Here is a 19,185-nt window from a genome sequence, read left to right on the forward strand (position 1 = left end):
TTAAATGCTTTTCTCTTAATATTTTGTTAAAATTTCAATTTTTGTTTAGGTCTCTTTTATTTTGTTTTAGTCCTAATATGTTTAAGTAACCTACTTTTTTTATTACCAAATGAAATTGATTTTCCTCCAACAAAACTCCACAATCACTAATCAATAAATACTTAATTTTGCTAATCCCAAACAACTAGGAATAAGCAAGAACCTACAAAAACAAAGAAACATATATATAATTATTATTTTGGTCTAAACCCTTTGAAAAAAGAACTTTGATCATGATCTCTATCTTCACTTCTTCTCCATTCCAAGTGTTTGTTTCACACTATCTACAGCACCTTGAGCCATGTTCTTCACTTGTTCCCCAGTCTGAAAAAAAGTATAATTAAATTTAAAATCTTAAATCGATTAAAGAATAGAGAATAATCGATTAAAGTATAGAACATTTCATAGCATATAAATATAAATTACAATAAAACTTCATCTTATAAATATATTTTGTGAAACTTAAAAGTTTACTTCGATAGTTAATGAATAAAAGAAATTAATCTTGAAGAAGTTGCATTGAAAATCACAACAGAACATAGATTAACAGAACCTGTTGGAGAAAACCAGCAGCTTCGTCCTTGTTTTGCTCAGCAGTTTGCCCTGTTGAGTTGGCAGCTGCATTAGCCTTGTCAGCAGCTGCTGAAGCTGATTCCTTTGTAGACTGAACAAAATTTTCAGCCTGAGCCTGAACCATAATCAAACAATATTAACAAACCTATAAATTGATTATATTAAAGTTTTAGAATGAAATTGATGTTAGTAATATGGAAGAGAGTGTTAGATATGTGTGGTTTGTTGACCTGAGTCTGGCCTTGGGTTTGGCCTGCACTGAAGCTTTGCTGGGCATTGGACATGTTTGATTGATTTGATGAAAAAGAAAAAGTACAAGTAATGATGTAAAATGGTGTTAATGATGTTTTTTATTGATCTTGTTTCATAAGGTTTATTTTATATATAGAAGTGTGGTGTGGTTTGAGATGTAAGAAATGCAAAGTTATAGGATCATTATAGTGTGTTAATGAATGTGAGCATTTTTCTGCTTCTGAAATGGGCTTTGAATGAAAATTTAAGTGTATAAGTATAACCCAAACTAACTATAAAGTATTATAAATGTTAACCACATATTTTTCATGTAAATTTTGTAAATGACTTTACAAATTTTAGAAAATTATCAAGTTAAATCAGAAATCCAAGTTGGTAAAAAAGACAGAAAGGTAACCACATTAAAAGTTTCTATTTTACAATTTTGATTTTCGTTTTAAAATAGAAACTTTTGGTTGTTTATTTTAGAAAATATGTAATTTTGATTATGTTTTTAATTTTCTATATTTATTCTATTTCTTACATTACATTTAAATTAATGAAATCAGGTTCAGAGTTCAATTAATTGAAATGAAAAAAATAAAACATACCTAAAATCAAGGATTTGGTTAAAATTGAAAAGTTTCTAAAAAGTCAAATTTCAATTTTAAAATGAATGGATGAAAATTATAGATTGAGAAAATATTATATTCAATATTAAATAAAATATAAGATCCACATAATTTTGTGGTTTTTAATAAAAAAAAGAGATATTTTGGTACTATGTATATCTTTCCCTTGTCATTTAGCTTATAGATTATTACTAAAAGTTTGATGCATAATGTTAAAAAGGTAAAATGGAAAATATATTCAAATCTTTCTATTACAATTTTATTCCAATTCGTTTGGTGTGTCTTTCAAATCAAGATTTCAAATGTTTCTTACTTTCTTCTCTTCAAATGTCTTCACCCCTTAGTCTTATTGGGCTTTATAGACCCAAACACAAAAATTATTACTTTTACCTATTTTACAAATGAAAAAAATACAGTGAAAATAAATTATAATCTAAAAAATATATTTTAAAAAATAAATTTTTTTTTTATCAAAATTGGTAGTTGAAAATTATATTATTTTTATTAAAATTAAATAAATATTTCTATGGCTTATTTTTCCCAGACTAGCAATTTGTAAAGATTTTCAGTTTAAATATATTAAATAATTTAAGCATTAAAGAAAACTAAATTTAGAATGCAACCAAATTGTGATGATACGATTATTTGTATAGAATATGTTTTATCTTTAAAATAAACATTAACATAATACAGGTTTTAAATATAAGTTTAATATTGAGGGAATAAAGTAGAAGATCAAAACTTGAAAATATTTCGACAAAGAAATTTAATATAATTTGAATGAAATGCGTAAAACCAAAAGTAATGTTTATATTGACTTCAGTCAAAGTTGAATAAAGACCTGAATGCAAGAGCAAGACAATAATTTTAAAATAAATAAAATAGATTAAATATTTTTTTTTTCCTCCAAGTACTTTCAAATAAAATTATTTTTTATCTCTAATTTAAATTTTAAACATTTTGACTGAATCTTTGTCACTTACGTAACAAATTAATTTTACTAAAAGAATGACAATATTCATTTTATTAATTTTTTACTACATGTATAAATTTTAAATTAAAAATAAAAAATAAATTTATATTATATAAGAACGAAAAAAACATATATTTAATTATAAAAAAATCATAATAAAGCAAAGACAATCATTCGAAAACCCAAAATAAATATGTCATAAAAAAACAATTGGAAAATAAAATTAGCAAGACAACAAATATATAATTCAAGAAATTTGAAAATAAGAATATGAGTACCAATACATTATTCCTTGACATGTTCCATGCAGTTCGGCTTTTAATGAGTTTTATATGTAGTTTTTATTCCCATAAAAATTAGGTCAAAATCCTATAGACATTCTCAATAAATAACTTTTTCCATTTTTTTTATCATAATCTCGATTCAACTCTATGTTGATTTTTATCAACTAATTGAAATTCGATTTTTACCTATCATAGTTAAAACTTTCCTTAGTAAATAGGAGAGTTTTTCATTACAAATTTGATTAATTATTAGTGTAAATTAAGTTTTATATTAACTTACATTTGTGTTTTCATAATATTTTTTTTAACTTTAATTATATTGAAAATTATCTTAAACGGTCTCCTTTCTTATTAGGGTTTAGGGTTTTTTTTTATTAGATGATTTGTTTTCTTGTTTTCTTTGGACAATTTATAATAATCAAAATTGTTGTGTTTTTTCCATGCATTTTTGTTTTTCTTTATATTTAGTCTTTGCATCCATGCTTTGTAATTTTTTTTTCTCTTGAAATTATCGATAATAAAGTTTTCAGTGTTTTTTTCTTTGGGTTTCTTTTGTGAAACTTCAGAATATGTGAATATGTAAAATGATGTAGCAGTGCAACGTAAAGTGTTGAATATGCAACTTTTTTTTATACCTTTTGTTCCTTTTTGAATTGAATCTTAGAACATTATTGCGACAAGAATTGAATCCGATAGATAGAAAATGTTAAAACCTGAAGAAAACGGAGAAAAAACCTTGCTTTTGCATTATGGCATAAAGTAAGTGCAATAATGCCCTAGATTCTCCTAATGGGACCTCATTGTAAGAGAACATTGTTGTTTTCTCAAGAGAGGGTTTATGCCCCCACAATCTAAATTTAACTATTATTTACACTTACAATTTATTATGAGATTCAACCTTTGTCGCCACATATATGTTAAGATTTTAAATCAATGTAGGTTAAAGTGTCTTTTCAAAAATTTACATAGGTTTTTTTTCTTCTTCTTCTACCACATAATTATTGAAATATGTTTTTTATTCATCTTCTATAACACGAAAGTAAATTATTGGAATGAATATTTATCGGTGTTTTATTTTACGTAACAAATAAATCTTTACAAATTTTCGACGTAAATTGTATTATAATATTATAACATTCATATCAGAGATAATTCAGTATGAAATATTTTAACATTTTAGTTCACATTGAAAATCGATTTGCCAGGTAACAAGTGTTCTAGTACCGTCAATATAGTCTCACTCAAGAGTCGAGGCGAAAGGCAGTTTAAATACACCTTCTTCCCTCAACTCTCTGAGATGCATTTTAAGGACAAAATCGTGACGAAGCACCGACTTCCAAAGCGGACAATATCTCGAATGCGGTAATTGACTCTAGCGATATTATTTCTCAGACTTGAGATCGGAAAAAAAAACTGGCAATGACTCATCCCAATAATTTTCTGACTACACTATTCAGAAGGTATAAAGTTTAGACTAGAATGAAAAACAATTTCATGTAAAAATACATTAAAAAAACATAGTTAACTCATTATTTAAATTTATTCAACCAAATATTAATTTTACAATTTTTTGCACTTCATAAAAATTAAACACAATTTTTTAGCTAGTGAAATCATGGGATTCATATATATAGGATATATTACATTGGACTTTCCATACATCAATGGCTCAATAATTTACAAAAAAACACTTCCTTTTTCAGTTGTCATGATTAACATTAAAAAAAACATGATTAGGTTTTCTTTCTTTCAACTCCTTCTTCAATAACCTTTTACAAAAGGGGACCAATATTGATGAGAGTGATGAAAAATTTTCTTACCAAAATTTCATACATCACGGATTCCATTTCATTTTTTTGAAAACATGTCATACATCAAGAATTTCACTAATATTTTGTTTGTTTTTAGTTTAAGGTGTTATAGAGAGAACTAATGATTAATTTCTTAAATTATTGAGATTTATTTAAAATACTAATAAATTTTAATAATTGATTTTCATACACATAAAATGGGAACAAGTCTCATAATCACGTATTTATTTAAAGAATAAAGTTATTCATCAACTTTAAGTTTCAATAGTTTGTTTGCATGCTTAATTTATTTTATATAATGAAATTAAGTTAATCTTTATCTTGAGCTAATAAAATAAAATATTCTTAAGTGGAAATACTTTTTTGTTGTACTTTTTTTCCCTTTAAGACGTGTCTCTACCTCAAAATATAAGTTTAATCTCTAAAAAAGGAAAGTTCTTGACATTAACGTGATATCTCCTTTCTTTTATTAATTACACTTAAAAAAAATAAAGTTGGTTTCACACAAATAGTAAAAGACAACTACACCATACTTGTTTTTTTTATATAAATATTATATTATAATAAAATAATAATTTATTCAAGTATTATAACCATAACACTAAAACTTGAATTACATCTACATAAATAATTAATATATAATATCTCTAATATAAAGTGTTAAAGTAATAAGCTTTAGAATCTTAATAGATTTGTAGATTTTATTTTATATTTTTTATTTAATATGAAATTTAGATTCACACCTTAAAAAAATCTCGTAACTTGAATTTATGAGTTGTGAGCTTTTTGTTCTTTCCGCTTTCACTTTACCAATAATTATGAAGTGCGTGTTTGGAAAACATATATCAAATGTAATATTCTTTTTTGCAAAAGCAAAAGTATACTTGCTTCTCATTTAGGGTTTTGGAAAGGGACATGTTTTATTGAAAAAAAAATCCAAACACACAAGCAAATTTGTGGAGATTTTGTCATTAAATATTTAGAAAAATTCTCTCCACACCTCGATACATTTCTCCCTTATCTATAATTTTTTTTTTTAATTTCAATAATATCTTTCTGAGTATAGTAAAAAATGTAGAGTCTTCTTCTTCGTTTTTGTGTGGTAGTAGTTGTTTCTGATGATTGATAGTAAACGTAAGTGATTAAAGTAAGTTTTGTGATCACAAAATAAATAAAAAAACTAGTGAGATATAAAAATGGAATACAAAACTAAAAAAAATTATCTTTGTATTGAAAAAGTTGAATACGACTAATATTATCGATAAATCTCTCACACACGTTCTAATGATGAAACTGTTATCTCAAACTCAAATGAAGAGAATGAAAATGTTGCGACTGGAAGAAAGACATGAGGATGCGGGATGCAATTGAGATTATTTAAAGATGTAATTATGTTTTTAAAAATGTTAAAACTCATAGTTATTAATTATTTTTTTCTTTAATTTTGGGTACTATTTAATAATTTTTTTAATGATTATATTATTGTATACAATATGTATACATCACTCATTACTTACATTATATACTACTAGCGGAAACACAAGTGCAAAGAATGCCTCTGTATCTCCATTTTTTTACTTTTATTATTATTATTATTATTATTATTATTATAATAGTAGGTATATTATATGTATATTATTATATGTGTATTTGTATCTTTTAAATATCAAATATTATTAAGGAAAAATAAGATAAAAATATTTTCTCTCATCAACTGAGTTTCAATATATAATTTTAATAATTAAGTTACAATAAAAAATATATTAAACAAATTCAAATTTATAACACAATAAAAAATGCCTTTAGATTGGCAAGAATAAAAAAAAACTAAATTTTTGTTCATTACATTCATTTTTATTTTTATTTTTGTTCTTTTTTCCGTTTCAGTCTTTTTTTCTAACACTTTTCTTAATTTTGTTTTTTTGTAGTGTATGCTTTTCCCTTAAAGTAACTCTCCATTAAACTAAGTTTCAATTCAAAGTGTTTTATTTGACTCATTCTTTTCAAATAAATGTAGTGCACATTTCTCAAACAAATAAATGTAGTGCACGTTTCTCAAACAGTTTCTTTCAAATTTAATATTAACTTTTTTTAGTTTTAAATTTAAGTAATTATAAAATAAATAAAATAAAATATTGATATAAAGATAAAAGAAAAAAATTCTCTTTTATATATATAAGTATAAATAATATATTTATATATCAATAGGATTATCAACACATACATAACAAATTACTAAACATATACACAAACCACAAATTATATATTTACTACATATAAACACTCCATACCTCTATTTTTTTAAGAAAATAAATAAAATTAATTACAATGATTACATAAATAAATAGTATTTGGTGATTTTATAATAGATTATGTTGTTCAAATATAACCTGAAGTCTTGACGTTGAAATGTGTGTTAGATACTTCTAGGATTTGGATAGATTGTTTTCATTTTTTTTTAATTTTAAAATATAATTAAGAATAAAATAAAAATATAAAATGTGCATAAAGGATAATTATTTTTATATTTTTTTATAAATAAAAAAATAAAAAAAATTACAATTATTTTTTATATATTTTACTTTTTTATATTTTGGTAATTATTCTTCATTATAGTAATAATTATATAAAAAAAATATTGTATTTTTTTGTTTTTCATTATAGTAAGACAAATGATAACGCTTGCTTGTATTTCGACTAAATATATATACATACACATTTGTGTGTGTGATAAAATAGCTAAATTAAAAAAAATGTGAATCCAATTACTAAAAAATTATATCTTAAATGAAATTTGATTAATAGATAAATAAATAAATTATACTAAAAAATACATTACCAACACTCTTGCCCTGGTACATTTAAATATCAAATATTAATTTATCATCCATGCCTGTAATTACTTATCCATCCTTTACAAAAAGCCAAAGCCAAAGTTTATTATACATTTGTCAGTTAGTATATCAGAAACTGAAAAAGGATACCTTTGGTAAAGCATAGTAAACAATATGAAAATATTTCTTTAATTTATTAAAAGCTTTTAGAATTATTTATTTATTTATTTATTTTACTCCAAATTTCAATCAGGGTTGTTTTTTTTTTACCTCTTTTCATCATAGGATAAAATAACATTATAATTGAATAAAATAGTTCATCTTGGTCATTAAATATGCTACTGGTTTCTATCAACCATGCTATTCATTTACTTACTGTACTAATTACAGTCACATGGTGCTTTTATTTTGTGAATGAATATTGATGAATATTAGTTTAATCTGATAGAAAAATTTCAACATATATATAACTCACCTAAGAGATGTGACTACTGAGTAGATGGACACCATACTGATTTGCCATTGATGGAAAATATACCAAATTCATAACTCACCTAAGAGATGTGACTACTGAGTAGATGGGCACCATACTGATTTGCCATTGATGGAAAATATACCAAATTCAATCAGAGGAACAGAAACTTCTATTAGAACTAACTTTGTTTGAATCTAAATAATGAAAACAAAATAGGTAAATAAATAACCATATTCTTTGTATCTTTTTCACTAGTCCTTAGACCCTGCCACATTCAATGACTAAACTAGTCCAGAAGGAAAAAAAAATGCTACTCTTCCTCTTTGTTCTGCATCCTTCAAGATCCAAGAAGAATATTTATCTTCTGTGAAAGTACTGGTTTCCTTATTTTTCTGCAGAAAAAGGAGGGAAGACAAAATTGAAAGGAAAATAGGTGCTTTTGAAAAATATAAACCAACCCACTAACCCAGTATACAATAATACATACTCAACCACATTGGTCAATTTTGGATATGAAACCTAGTTTTTATGCACTATATTTGCATTTTCATTTTCCTAATTTGCTCCTCAAGAGATTCTCTTTTGTTTGATTTGAATTCTTCTTGCCATTCATAATCCTCAGGCTTTGCCTTAACAAGTCAAACTCCCTCTCCTTTTTGTACTTCTCTTTCTCCATTGCAAGTAATTGGGATTTTAAGGCCTTCATACTTTCCTCCTTTTCTTGCAATTCCTTCCTCAGATTTTCCATTTGGATGTCATTTTCCTCTGCTTTCCAATACAGTCCATCTCCTGTGAAACACAGCAAAAAACAAATAAGGCAAACCAAATCAAAACTAACAATACTTCGGATAATACTTCAGATACACTCTAATAATGTTATCTCAAATAAAATAATAACCAGAATATTTCAACATTTTACTATAGACTAGTTACTTAGAGAAGGGAAAGGCAAATTACCAAGAATTGATGTTCTACAACTTACAATTTGCTAAAAGAAGTACAAAAAGTATAGATAGGGAAAGAGAGATACCATCATATGTCCTTTGAATGAGTTCATCAAGCTCATTCTTGATTTCAAGATAAAGTTGCTTCCACTTCTCCACAGCTTCATCTCTTCTTGCTCTCTCCTCCTTCATCTGCTCAACCAAGAGCTTAGTCCCCATCAATTCCCACTCCTTCTCACTGTTCTTCTCCATCATTCCAACCTCCATCTCCCTTATCTTCTCATCCTTCTCTTCTACCAAACTCCTTAACTGCTTCACCTCCTCCCTCAGCCTCTTCCCCTCTTGCTTCCAATCTGCCTCCTTGAAAGTGAACACCATTATGTCCCTCTCATAGCTCCTACTCTCCTTCTCCCTCTCGTACATCATCTCCTTTATCTCTTCTTGCAAGAGCCTCACTTTCTCCTTCAAGTTCATCACATATTTCTCAGAACTCCTCCCACTCTTGCTCACTCTTCCACCCATGTTTGCTGCCCCTATGAAAGTGGTGGTGGGTTGTGTGTTGGCAACTTATTATAATGTGATGAGAGAAGAAGAGAATGATAATAATGATGGAGGATGAATGGTGGTGTAAAACTTGAGTACAGGGTAGGCTATAGGCTTCAGAAATTGATAGAAAACTCACCAAAATTTTTGGCCTATTTTATGAAACTCAGATAAGGGTCATTGTTGTACTCACACTTCAATAATGGAAGTGGTGAAATGTGCTCGTGAATAGCACTTGCCAAGTTGTGAGAATTTACATTCGACACACACACACCACATGTTCTGGCTGCATACCAATTATAAATAGGAATTCACCTATTCACATGCAAATATTTCTTGAGAGCGTGGGGTAGATTTATGACCCCCCCAATTATTAAACAATATAATTGGCTAACATTCCTACATTTTTTTAATGCTTATATATGCATTTCTCCCCTAAATAAGTTCTAAGTAATAGCTCAATATCTCATTAACAAATTTAAATCACAAGCACTCACATAAATACAAATATTAACTTAAACACTAATACGATACGGACACTAATATACAAGAGACTGATACAATTTATAATGATTGTATCACATTAGCATCTTTGTGCTGTATTCCTTCTCACATGACCATAGTGCATCTAAATACAACTCTCGTGAAGTTTTGTGACAGTTTATTGGAACTTAATCATATGGTTTATTTTTTTAGATCACAAATTCAGAGACAAGAAAGGGAGAAAATAAATCTGTACTTACTAGGTGACAATTTGTGCAAACGAAAAGTCAATGTTGATCAGACAGAACAAGAAAAGTAAGGAAATTTCATGAATGCTCAACTTTTGTAATGGAGAAATTCCCCTACAATTATCAGCAAGGAATAAAGAAATGTTTTCCACTTTTCCCTAAACAATAGAATAAACTTTGCCCCATAAGCCACATGACTAACACTTGAACCCCCACGTATTTTGAAGGATAAAAGACACCTTAATTACACATCCAACGACCAAAAATAGTGATTTAGTACTCCATTGGGACACATAGATGTGTAATTCTGATAAAAAAATTGACAGAAAGAAGCATTGGGTGGTCCATGCCTAAGAGAGAAATAGTAGATTAGGCTAAGAAAGGTTGTGATGGGAAGCGCATTTGGAGAGTGTGACAACAATATTCTGAAACTCAGACTCAGCCATGTTTGAGTAGCACCCTATTTTTGCAGCCATTAATGATTGTCTTTTTGGTTCTAAAGAAACAAATTTTGAATGCTTGATATTTGTATATTTCCCTATACGACACCATGCATGCTGGTACAAAACATTAATAATGGTATGTGGATGCCACCTTTGGATTCCCTGCATGAAAAGGACTTGTAGCATTCCTGTGATTATGGCCTTGTAGTGTAGGTTTTCCCTGCATGGTCAATAACTTAGTACCATTAATTGGGTCTGTGTTTTACTTCATCTTCTTTGGTATGGTATTTAAATCTTATTGTCCTTTGTACATGTCAGTAGATATATGTGCCCATGCTCACCTTGTGGCACCAAATGAGTCTGCACAAAACTCCTTAAATTGCAAATTAATGTGGTTAAAAGTTATCAAGTAGCTGTGTTAGGTGTGTGGTTTACACTTTTATTCATGGTTTTGACTTTGAGGGTGAATCATGCATTTTTAATAACGGTGCTTGTGTTGGAGGATGCATCAATTACCTATGACAGACAGAGCTCAGAGGTTACAGAGGTTAGGTAAATCAAGTGTAATGTTTGGACTAACATATTTTTACATAAATACAAAGAATTGTGTAATCACTACAACCTTTTTAACCAAAGAGTGAGCTTATGATGTAACAATTCTTATATGAAAGTTAAGATTAGGAAAATTCTTCTTACACCATATCAATTCCAAGCTATACTCTTTCTTTTTTTCAATTTTTTTTAATATTATCCTCTATTTCAGATTTGAAAATCTGAAATTCAAAAAATACAATTCCATATTAAAAATCTCGTTTCTGATAAGAAAATTCGAAATACAAAAAATACATTTTGAAAAAGAAAATCCAAATCACAAAAACTGAAAATACATTTTAGACAAAAGTTTATGAAATTTAAAAATATGTTTCGGAAATCCGAATGCATAAATATATTTCAGAAAAGAGGTTTCAGAAGTATTTTTTTAATCACACTCTCCTTTTATTTAAGGTCATTTTTGTCATTTTAAAAAATATTTTAACTATTTTAATGACAAATCATGTATAAGTTGAAATTGATATAGAAAATCATGAAATAGGAACCAATTTTAGAAAAAAAAATAATTAGTTGTTGACTAAATTAGAGACCATTTTAGAAACTAAATAAATTTTTGGTTTCTAAATTAGTTTCTATTATGGTTAAATGGTTTCTAAATTGGTATCTAATTAGCAACTAAGGTTTTGCTACTAAATTTAGAATCTAAATAATTGGTAGTTAAAACATTGGTAGCTAATTAGATACCAATTTAAAAATCATTTAACAATAATATAAACTAATTTAGAAACCAAAAAATTATTTAGTCCCTAAAATGGTCTATAATTTAGTTACTATTGCAACTAATTATTTTAGTATCTAAAAATTGATTTCTATTTACTGATTTTTTTGTAGTGATATAATGGAGCGAGAATTTCCCAAACATTATTTTGACTTATTTGGCCTACTAATAAAGTAAATTTCTAAAGAAAAACAATCTTGATTATATCTCCATTTATATATATATATATGGTTTTATTTATTTTTATTTTAACTTTTTTAAAACTTGTATTCGTTGTGTTGATATTGGATGTCTATTTATCTCAAATATTATTACTATCGTGATATAGTATGGAAATTGTTTGAAAAGAAAAAGATGGATGTTCTAGAGATTATTTATTTTAATAATGTTAAAATATGAGAAGCTCTTTGAGACGTCTCACAATAATTATTTTATAAAACTCGAGATATGCTACCGTGTTAATTATGATTTGAGAAAAATTTATGTATCTAGATTTTGAACAAAATAAATTATCTTAATAGTTAAAATCAATTTCAAGACTTTTGAATAAGTGATAAGGAATGTATTATACATGAGTGGATGTTAGAGCAAGCTTAGCACTGAGTGGAAGTTAGTTTATTATGTTAATTTTTTGTTAATTTTTTTTGTTTTAGAGTGTATATATCTTTCTTTTATCTTTGTCACTTGCTTTCAAGTTATTCCTTTATTTTTAGATTATCTCATTTACCTTGATAATTTCTATAGCATTAAGTTAGTTATCATAAAAAAGTCATTTAAAACTAATATTGTTGTTTAGAATGGTAATATGAATTCATTTGTGTTATATTTTTTTGAAGATCAATTAGTAGTTGTGCGTATTAAAATAATTATTAGGTGTATTGATTTATAAATTTATACAATGTTAGATATCATATGTTAAAGGTAGAAAGACATATTCAATATTGGGTTGAAAACTTTACGATGTTGGTTATTGTTAAAAAAAAAAACCCTTTATTTTTTACATAAAACAAATCGGTTAATGCATGGGATAAATTTAATCAAATTCTTTACCTTTTACTCTCAAGACTCTTAAAACTCTTAAAAATTGCTTATTATTGAACCATCACTTAACTTTAAAAAATGAGAACCTGAGTTACTCAATATAGAAGAAAATAAAATATACAAAATATGTTTAATACATTTCAAATCAAATCATGTTGAATAAGTTTAAACAAACACTATAATAACTATGATTATAATAATAAAGAAATTTGTGTACAAACTCAAAAAAAAAAAAGTTAACATAAATCAAAGATACAATTTAAAAAAAAATGGAAATCTAATTGAAAATTCCTAAATGATTGGAGGTTGCTATATCACAACTCAAGCTGTTTATCTACCATAATCCTCATTCAAAATTTACAACATCGATTGGTGGAAAAGAACTTTGGCATTGGAGTATACAGATTTAGCATCATCTGCACAAGACAGAGAAATAAACAGAGGGTCATAATTGAAAAGAAGATCGCATCATCATGGTTGTAGAAGCACCCGATAATAACAAAACCATACAAAATCAATTGAAGAGGAAATACTATTGAATAAGTAGTGTACAACATAAAACTTTGCCTAATCAAACTCTTCTCGTTTTGGGTTAGACCATAGGATATTATATCAACATCTCTTTGCTGTGCATTTACATCTTAATCCATGATTCAAATAAATATTGTTAGGCTTCATCTGAATTTTGCATTTCTCAAACACTGATTCAAGTCAACATGTAGGCTGCCAATCTCCAAACAGAAAAGCAATAGAAATTAACAAAAATGAATTATTTATTATCAGGGATGCTAATCAGTTCACTACATAACTTTCAAACATTTAACAAAAAATAGCAACTATATATGCAAATGACAATGGCTATAACTAAAATACAAGGCTAAAACTTTACCTGCGATAGCTGATAAATTGAAAGTATTAGGGACATTAGCCTCAGCCTCAACAGCAGCTTTAGCCACTGCAATGCCAACTGACACACTTTGCATAATATCTAATCCTGCACAAATTGATGTAAGTGTTCCACCGACTAAGCAATCACCAGCACCAGTAAGTCTCACAACTGATGCAGCAAGAGATGGAAAATGCACAGCAAAAATATGAGAGCTTTTATTAAGTTCTGAAAAGCCAGAATAATGACTAGGTGGGCATTTTTGCATGACGGCCTTGTATAATTGTCCACCAAAACCACTCCGAGTTATTTTCTCTGTAGGGTTTTCAAAGTGGCGAGGCCCTCCTTTATTGCATAGAAACACTCCATTAGATCCAACGGTCACTAGGACCACTTCAATGCCTTTTTCTAGCAAAACCCATATTGCTGGTTTCAGCAATTGAAACAAAGACACTACTGAAATATTTTTCTTCTGACTTTCTTTAAGTGGTTGAAACTCATCACTACCAGATAAAGCATTTGCCATCGCAATAAGTTCATCTTCATTTGGTGAAGCAAAAGTCACCTGAACAAAATATGCACAAATGTCAAAAACAACATTTTTACAGAAAAACACAAATGCTATCCTATAATGTCGATAGAGTTAAATCATATCCTAAACAAATGTAATATATCTAAAAAAACTAGTGATGCTGGTAAATATTTAAATTTATGCATATGATAACATCATTATTAAGATAATGAATATCAAGAATTCAAGACAAAGTAAGGAAAGCTGATGACACACAAAACAAACTGTTTACTACGACAATCAGGGATTATGTAAATATTGCAATCAAGGATATTATGAGATATTGTGAATTGTATGTATTCATATAAATTATAGAAACTGTTGTCCACTGTATTTATGACTTATATTATAAACAAGAGCCTCCACTATGTAAACTAAACGCACGAAATTTATCCAGTCTCTTATACTACTTCAGACTACTGCAGTCCCTAATTACTCACAACCACCTTTAAACAAACCATGAAATAAATCTAATAAAGAATATCAAGTTTGTGTAGAGCATAGCACTCACATACTCAACAATAAAACTGATTCTTCGGGATTTAGTAACTGATACTGGCTCAAACCAAACAGGACACTCCATGTCAGTCGCCACTGAGGAATATGGATATTTATGCAGTGGAAAACAACATCTGTAGTGAGTTCATAATCCAGCAGAGAGAGGAAAATAGAGAATTAAAATGTTGGCATGCAATGTACTTTTACAAGCAGCTTCAAGAGAAGGATGACTCATATTTGCATCCACCATTAACACTGGAGCAGAAAGTAAAGTGCTTTTGAAGCGCAAGATCCAGTCAGGTGTCAAATATTTTTCCTGCAACAAAATGATTGTATTATATTTGTTTTCCTTGCTTCAGTCTATTACAACAACTGTCATTACAAAAAAAGTTTCAAAATACATCTTTTAGCTTGCTTAAGTTAGGAGATTACTTGATAGCTTAATACTTGAATGGTCAACTTACAAGAGCTTCCACACTAGCAACACCAGCTGCTACCTCACCATTAATGTCAAATACATTGCATACAACTGGAGTTTCAATATCTTTATCCTTCAAAATACCTACCTCAAATTCAAAAACACACAAAATCGTTACTTTACATAGTTATGGCATATCTAATGATGAAGAAAAAATAACTTGCCTTCTGAAGATAGGCCAGCAGATTTCCACTGATTCAACAACAGGTTTCCTATAAAAAGAAGAAATAGAGTAAAAGAAGAAAATTATTCTCCATATGTCATTTTCATCAAAGTGTCTTAGTAATTAAAGGAAATCCACAGAATATTCTTAACAGATTGGAATGGCATGCATATCAGTTTGCATCCTTGGAGGGATATTTAATTCAAAACATTATAGATTGGGATACTTTATAATTTGTTAATTGTAGGAATAAGGAAAGAATGAAGATACAAATTTAGTATACATTGACTACCCATTTATCATTGTACTGTCCATGCTCATGGGTATGTATGTGATACAAAATGAAAACTATGTTCTTACTGTTTAGATGATTAGATGCTTTTGTCACGCAATGGCCATTTTCTAAATATTTAACTGGTTAATTTAGTGTAGAAAGTCTTATATTGTAATCAGGGATCTAAGTAATTAAAGGTAGTCTAAAAATCAAAGTGTAAAGCATCAGACATCAATAATTAAGCCACCACAGGTCAGTAAAATCTAGAACATTACTGGAGTTAATTAGTAGGAGTTGACACGTACTACAATCAGATTAATGAAGTATCATGGGTAGAAGCACACCATATCTATTTCGTAGAAGGGAATTCATTGTATATTTGTAGGATTGGGGATTTCATAATCATTATAAAATTTCCATCCAAGGACCATTTACAATCCTTTCCTCTCATTTCCAGGACTCCATAGATTCTTAAGAAAATTATTTTATATCACATTTTGCTAAAAGCAATACTACTTCTGTGCTTTAGTCTACGTAGGACATAAACATTTATCAAAATTTTGAACAGTCAACAGATTTTAATAGGTATCAGTTGAAGTTGCCATAAAGGGTGCCTCTTGACCACAATAATGCTTGAAGTAAAAAGAATGACAGCATTGCAAGAAAATGCTTTGTGATAGTAAGAATTTACCCGCCATGTCAAACCCAAGAGCACTAATCATGAATGGCTTTGCTCCTAGTTTTGACATGCACTCTGCTACATTCCTAGCCACACCTCCTCGGACATAATAGACCTGAAAATTCTCCAGTATAAGAAGATAGATATAAACATGAAAAAGAAAAAGAATAACTGAGAATATTCAATCAGCGCTGCTTATGCTTGTCACGTCATTAAGAAGATTGAGTTAACCAATGTCAGTTGGTCTAAGTAGCAAGGAACTTAGTTTCTCTTAACCAGTGTTTTGGGTTCAGTCTTTTCTTTTCCACCTCACTTAACTTGGATTAGAAATATCTCAAAGTAACTTCAAATTTTGGAAGTTTTAGACCCATGGTAAAATAGATGTTGCAGGCATCAACCTCTCATTCAGCATTGAATGAGAAGCAATTAGCTATTGTCTTCACCTAATGTAATCAACTTTACCTGATATTGACTACTTACAACTGAATGGGCTGTATATATACTATTTGGATTAACTTGTTTAAGATCACTTATAAGCAAAGAAAATAAGAAGGAAAAATTAACAACAGCTTTTGGTTCAGCTAATATGAAAGGGCTGTGACAATTTAGTTAACGCATCAACTAGAATTACCTTGTATAGAAACTTATTTTTCTTATTTAGAAACTTGTTTTATTTTTCTTATTTAGAAACTTATTTTATTTTTCCTTTCCTGTAAATGTTTGGTGAAGTATACAAACAGAACCCTATTAGGTTTCTTTTCCTCTTTCCTTCTCAGATAAAATATAGATAGATTACAACCTTGCCAGGGACAGTTGTTCCAGAATTTGCTCTCACTGAAGGTGTAGCGTGAATGTCCAACACCATACCCCCAATTATGACTACTTCTCCATCCCCATGCTCCAATTTTTTACCTCTGAACGCAACCTTACCAGCAACAACAACAAACAAACAAACAAACATCAAATAATTTTGCACAGAATACAATGATAAGTTAAAAGAAGAGATAAATAAAAGAAAAATAACATGAAAAAGAAAGGTAGGGAGTAAACAAATATTATCATGAAAAGAGCTTGCTGGATGCATGACCATTTTATTAGTCTCATTTCACAATCCTATGTTTCCCCTAATGCTACCCTCGATTCCTGTTACTCTATTTTTCTCCACTCCTACACTGGCAAAGGTTATTCAATACTATATAAACCCATATGAAAGGCATGTCTTGATAGTTGCTCAGTAAAAACCTATAACTTTCTCTTTGTCCTTATGAAGTTGTACCAATAAAGCTATGCTTTTATACTTCATCTCCAGTTCAAGCATCATTCAGGAAATTGGCTCCTCCAAATCGAAATGCACTAGATGTAATACAGTGCTTGAAAAACATCAAATAGATAGAGTGGAACTACCACTGAAGAACAGTGTTGTGGGATTTCAAAATTGTTTGTGGATTAATAGAAGGTTAATCCTAATCACAAATAATCTATGATGTATTAATCATCATAAAATATACATATAACTCCCTAGTGAATCACTGGAGACAGCAACATGTTAAACAAACACCAGTCCAAAATGAAATCACTGTTTTGCTCCAAATCAGATAGCGGAAGAAATTGAGCGAAACCTCTCTGGATTCAAGTATCTCTTATGTGAGTATACTCGTACATTAATTTGTTCTCTATTCGTTTAACTTAGTCGGAAATTGTAAAGGGAAACAAAACGAAAAGAAAAGGAAAAAGGGACCTTGGAAGTGACGGGTTTTTGGGCCCCTTTAGGGACAGTGGACTCCGCCATTCTTCACGGTTGAAACGGAGAAGAAGATGAGGCCACTGGTTTGATATTTTCCAGTTTTAACCCTAATTACTAAAACCCTAAACCCAAAATTATAAAAACATGTTTCTATAAAAGATTAATTTAAAAATATTTTTTAGTAATTTTTATAATATTATATATTATAATTACATATTGAAAATAATTGTAATTTTAAATTCTAAATAATCTTAGTTGTATTTATATTGGATCTGCAGAAGGAAAGTAGGTGAAAAAGAGAAAACAAGAGAAAATTCAAAATTTATAAAAAGGTTAAATTGCATTTTTCCCTTTTTGTAATAGTGAATTATAAATGTTTAGTTCCATACAATTTTAATGATTAAAAATTTGTTTATTCAACTTTTTTTTTTAGATATTTTTAGGAGAGAAAAACATTAGATTTTTTATAAATTAAAATTAGCTTATATACATGATAAAACTAAAAAATCAAATAAAAATTTTTAAAAATTAATTTACACATAAGTTAATTCTAAAATTTATTCAGAAATTATAATTTTAAAAATATTATTAATTAACGCAAAGTTAACTCTTTAATCTTGTTGGTTTGAGACATGGATGATTATCAAAAAGTGAAAAAACACTTACAAGAGTATATGAGGACTTTTTTAATTCAAGAAAAAACATTTAAGTATTGAAAGTGACATAGGCAAACACTTATATAAACAAATAGTGTTGAAAGTGACATATTGAAGATAAAAACTATTTCTTTTGCTCTCCTTATGGACACCCAACATAAGTTTATAGAATATTATTTTATTTCCTTAAAATATTATACAATCTTTTAAAGACCTACATTTCATTTTGCTTCTTTATTTTTTCTTTGATTTTTTAAGTGTTTCTTTAGTGATCTTCCTCTAAACAAAATTTTTATTACTTTTTATGCTTCTTGTTTTTATTCTTGTTTCGTGTTATCCATCTTCAATTCCA

The 19,185-nt window shown here is 28.2% G+C and overlaps 3 protein-coding genes across 6 annotated transcripts; all 3 read right to left on the minus strand.

Moving 5' to 3' along the window:
* Positions 1-87: 87 nt before the first annotated feature.
* Positions 88-982, minus strand: UNE15 (Late embryogenesis abundant protein (LEA) family protein). The gene is made up of 3 exons (XM_068635008.2): positions 843-982; positions 593-727; positions 88-363 (listed from the first exon to the last, which is right to left on the minus strand). The coding sequence occupies exons 1-3, from the start codon at positions 894-896 to the stop codon at positions 286-288; spliced, it is 267 nt and encodes an 88-aa protein (XP_068491109.2). The 5' UTR covers positions 897-982; the 3' UTR covers positions 88-285.
* Positions 983-8,069: 7,087 nt separating this feature from the next.
* LOC137830382 (golgin family A protein) lies at positions 8,070-10,139 on the minus strand. The gene is made up of 2 exons (XM_068637675.2): positions 8,883-10,139; positions 8,070-8,641 (listed from the first exon to the last, which is right to left on the minus strand). The coding sequence occupies exons 1-2, from the start codon at positions 9,316-9,318 to the stop codon at positions 8,400-8,402; spliced, it is 678 nt and encodes a 225-aa protein (XP_068493776.1). The 5' UTR covers positions 9,319-10,139; the 3' UTR covers positions 8,070-8,399.
* A 2,909-nt stretch (positions 10,140-13,048) lies between these two features.
* On the minus strand, positions 13,049-18,304 carry LOC137830385 (pfkB-like carbohydrate kinase family protein). Of its 4 annotated transcripts, none has more exons than XR_016523543.1 (9): positions 18,172-18,304; positions 17,233-17,358; positions 16,446-16,548; positions 15,482-15,529; positions 15,304-15,401; positions 15,041-15,155; positions 14,857-14,935; positions 13,774-14,335; positions 13,049-13,300 (listed from the first exon to the last, which is right to left on the minus strand). XR_016523543.1 is itself a non-coding variant. In XM_068637680.2 (9 exons), the coding sequence occupies exons 1-9, from the start codon at positions 18,220-18,222 to the stop codon at positions 13,242-13,244; spliced, it is 1,245 nt and encodes a 414-aa protein (XP_068493781.1). In that variant the 5' UTR covers positions 18,223-18,304; the 3' UTR covers positions 13,049-13,241. The 4 variants fall into 4 exon arrangements, 3 of the variants coding, with proteins under 3 accessions (XP_068493781.1, XP_090161518.1, XP_068493782.1); XM_068637680.2 differs by having other exon boundaries at positions 14,853-14,935; XM_090305392.1 differs by having other exon boundaries at positions 14,853-14,935; positions 15,272-15,401; positions 18,172-18,301.
* Positions 18,305-19,185: the final 881 nt, after the last annotated feature.

This window comes from Phaseolus vulgaris, chromosome 7, assembly GCF_051622355.1.
Source record: "Phaseolus vulgaris cultivar YP4 chromosome 7, ASM5162235v1, whole genome shotgun sequence".
Lineage (NCBI taxonomy): Eukaryota > Viridiplantae > Streptophyta > Magnoliopsida > Fabales > Fabaceae > Phaseolus > Phaseolus vulgaris.

Bases quoted from the DNA above. Each gene is read 5' to 3' on its own strand.
- UNE15 (XM_068635008.2), bottom strand. From the start codon at position 896: ATGTCCAATGCCCAGCAAAGCTTCAGTGCAGGCCAAACCCAAGGCCAG. The intron at 728-842 runs GTCAACAAACCA...ATTATGGTTCAG, and splicing joins AAACCCAAGGCCAGACTCAG to GCTCAGGCTGAAAATTTTGT. The intron at 364-592 runs GTTCTGTTAATC...ACTTTTTTTCAG, and splicing joins CTGCTGGTTTTCTCCAACAG to ACTGGGGAACAAGTGAAGAA.
- LOC137830382 (XM_068637675.2), bottom strand. From the start codon at position 9,318: ATGGGTGGAAGAGTGAGCAAGAGTGGGAGGAGTTCTGAGAAATATGTG. The intron at 8,642-8,882 runs GTATCTCTCTTT...TGTGTTTCACAG, and splicing joins CATTCAAAGGACATATGATG to GAGATGGACTGTATTGGAAA.
- LOC137830385 (XM_068637680.2), bottom strand. From the start codon at position 18,222: ATGGCGGAGTCCACTGTCCCTAAAGGGGCCCAAAAACCCGTCACTTCC. The intron at 16,549-17,232 runs GTTGTAATCTAT...GAGAATTTTCAG, and splicing joins GAACAACTGTCCCTGGCAAG to GTCTATTATGTCCGAGGAGG. The intron at 15,530-16,445 runs GTAAATTCTTAC...TTCTTTTTATAG, and splicing joins TCTTGGGTTTGACATGGCGG to GAAACCTGTTGTTGAATCAG.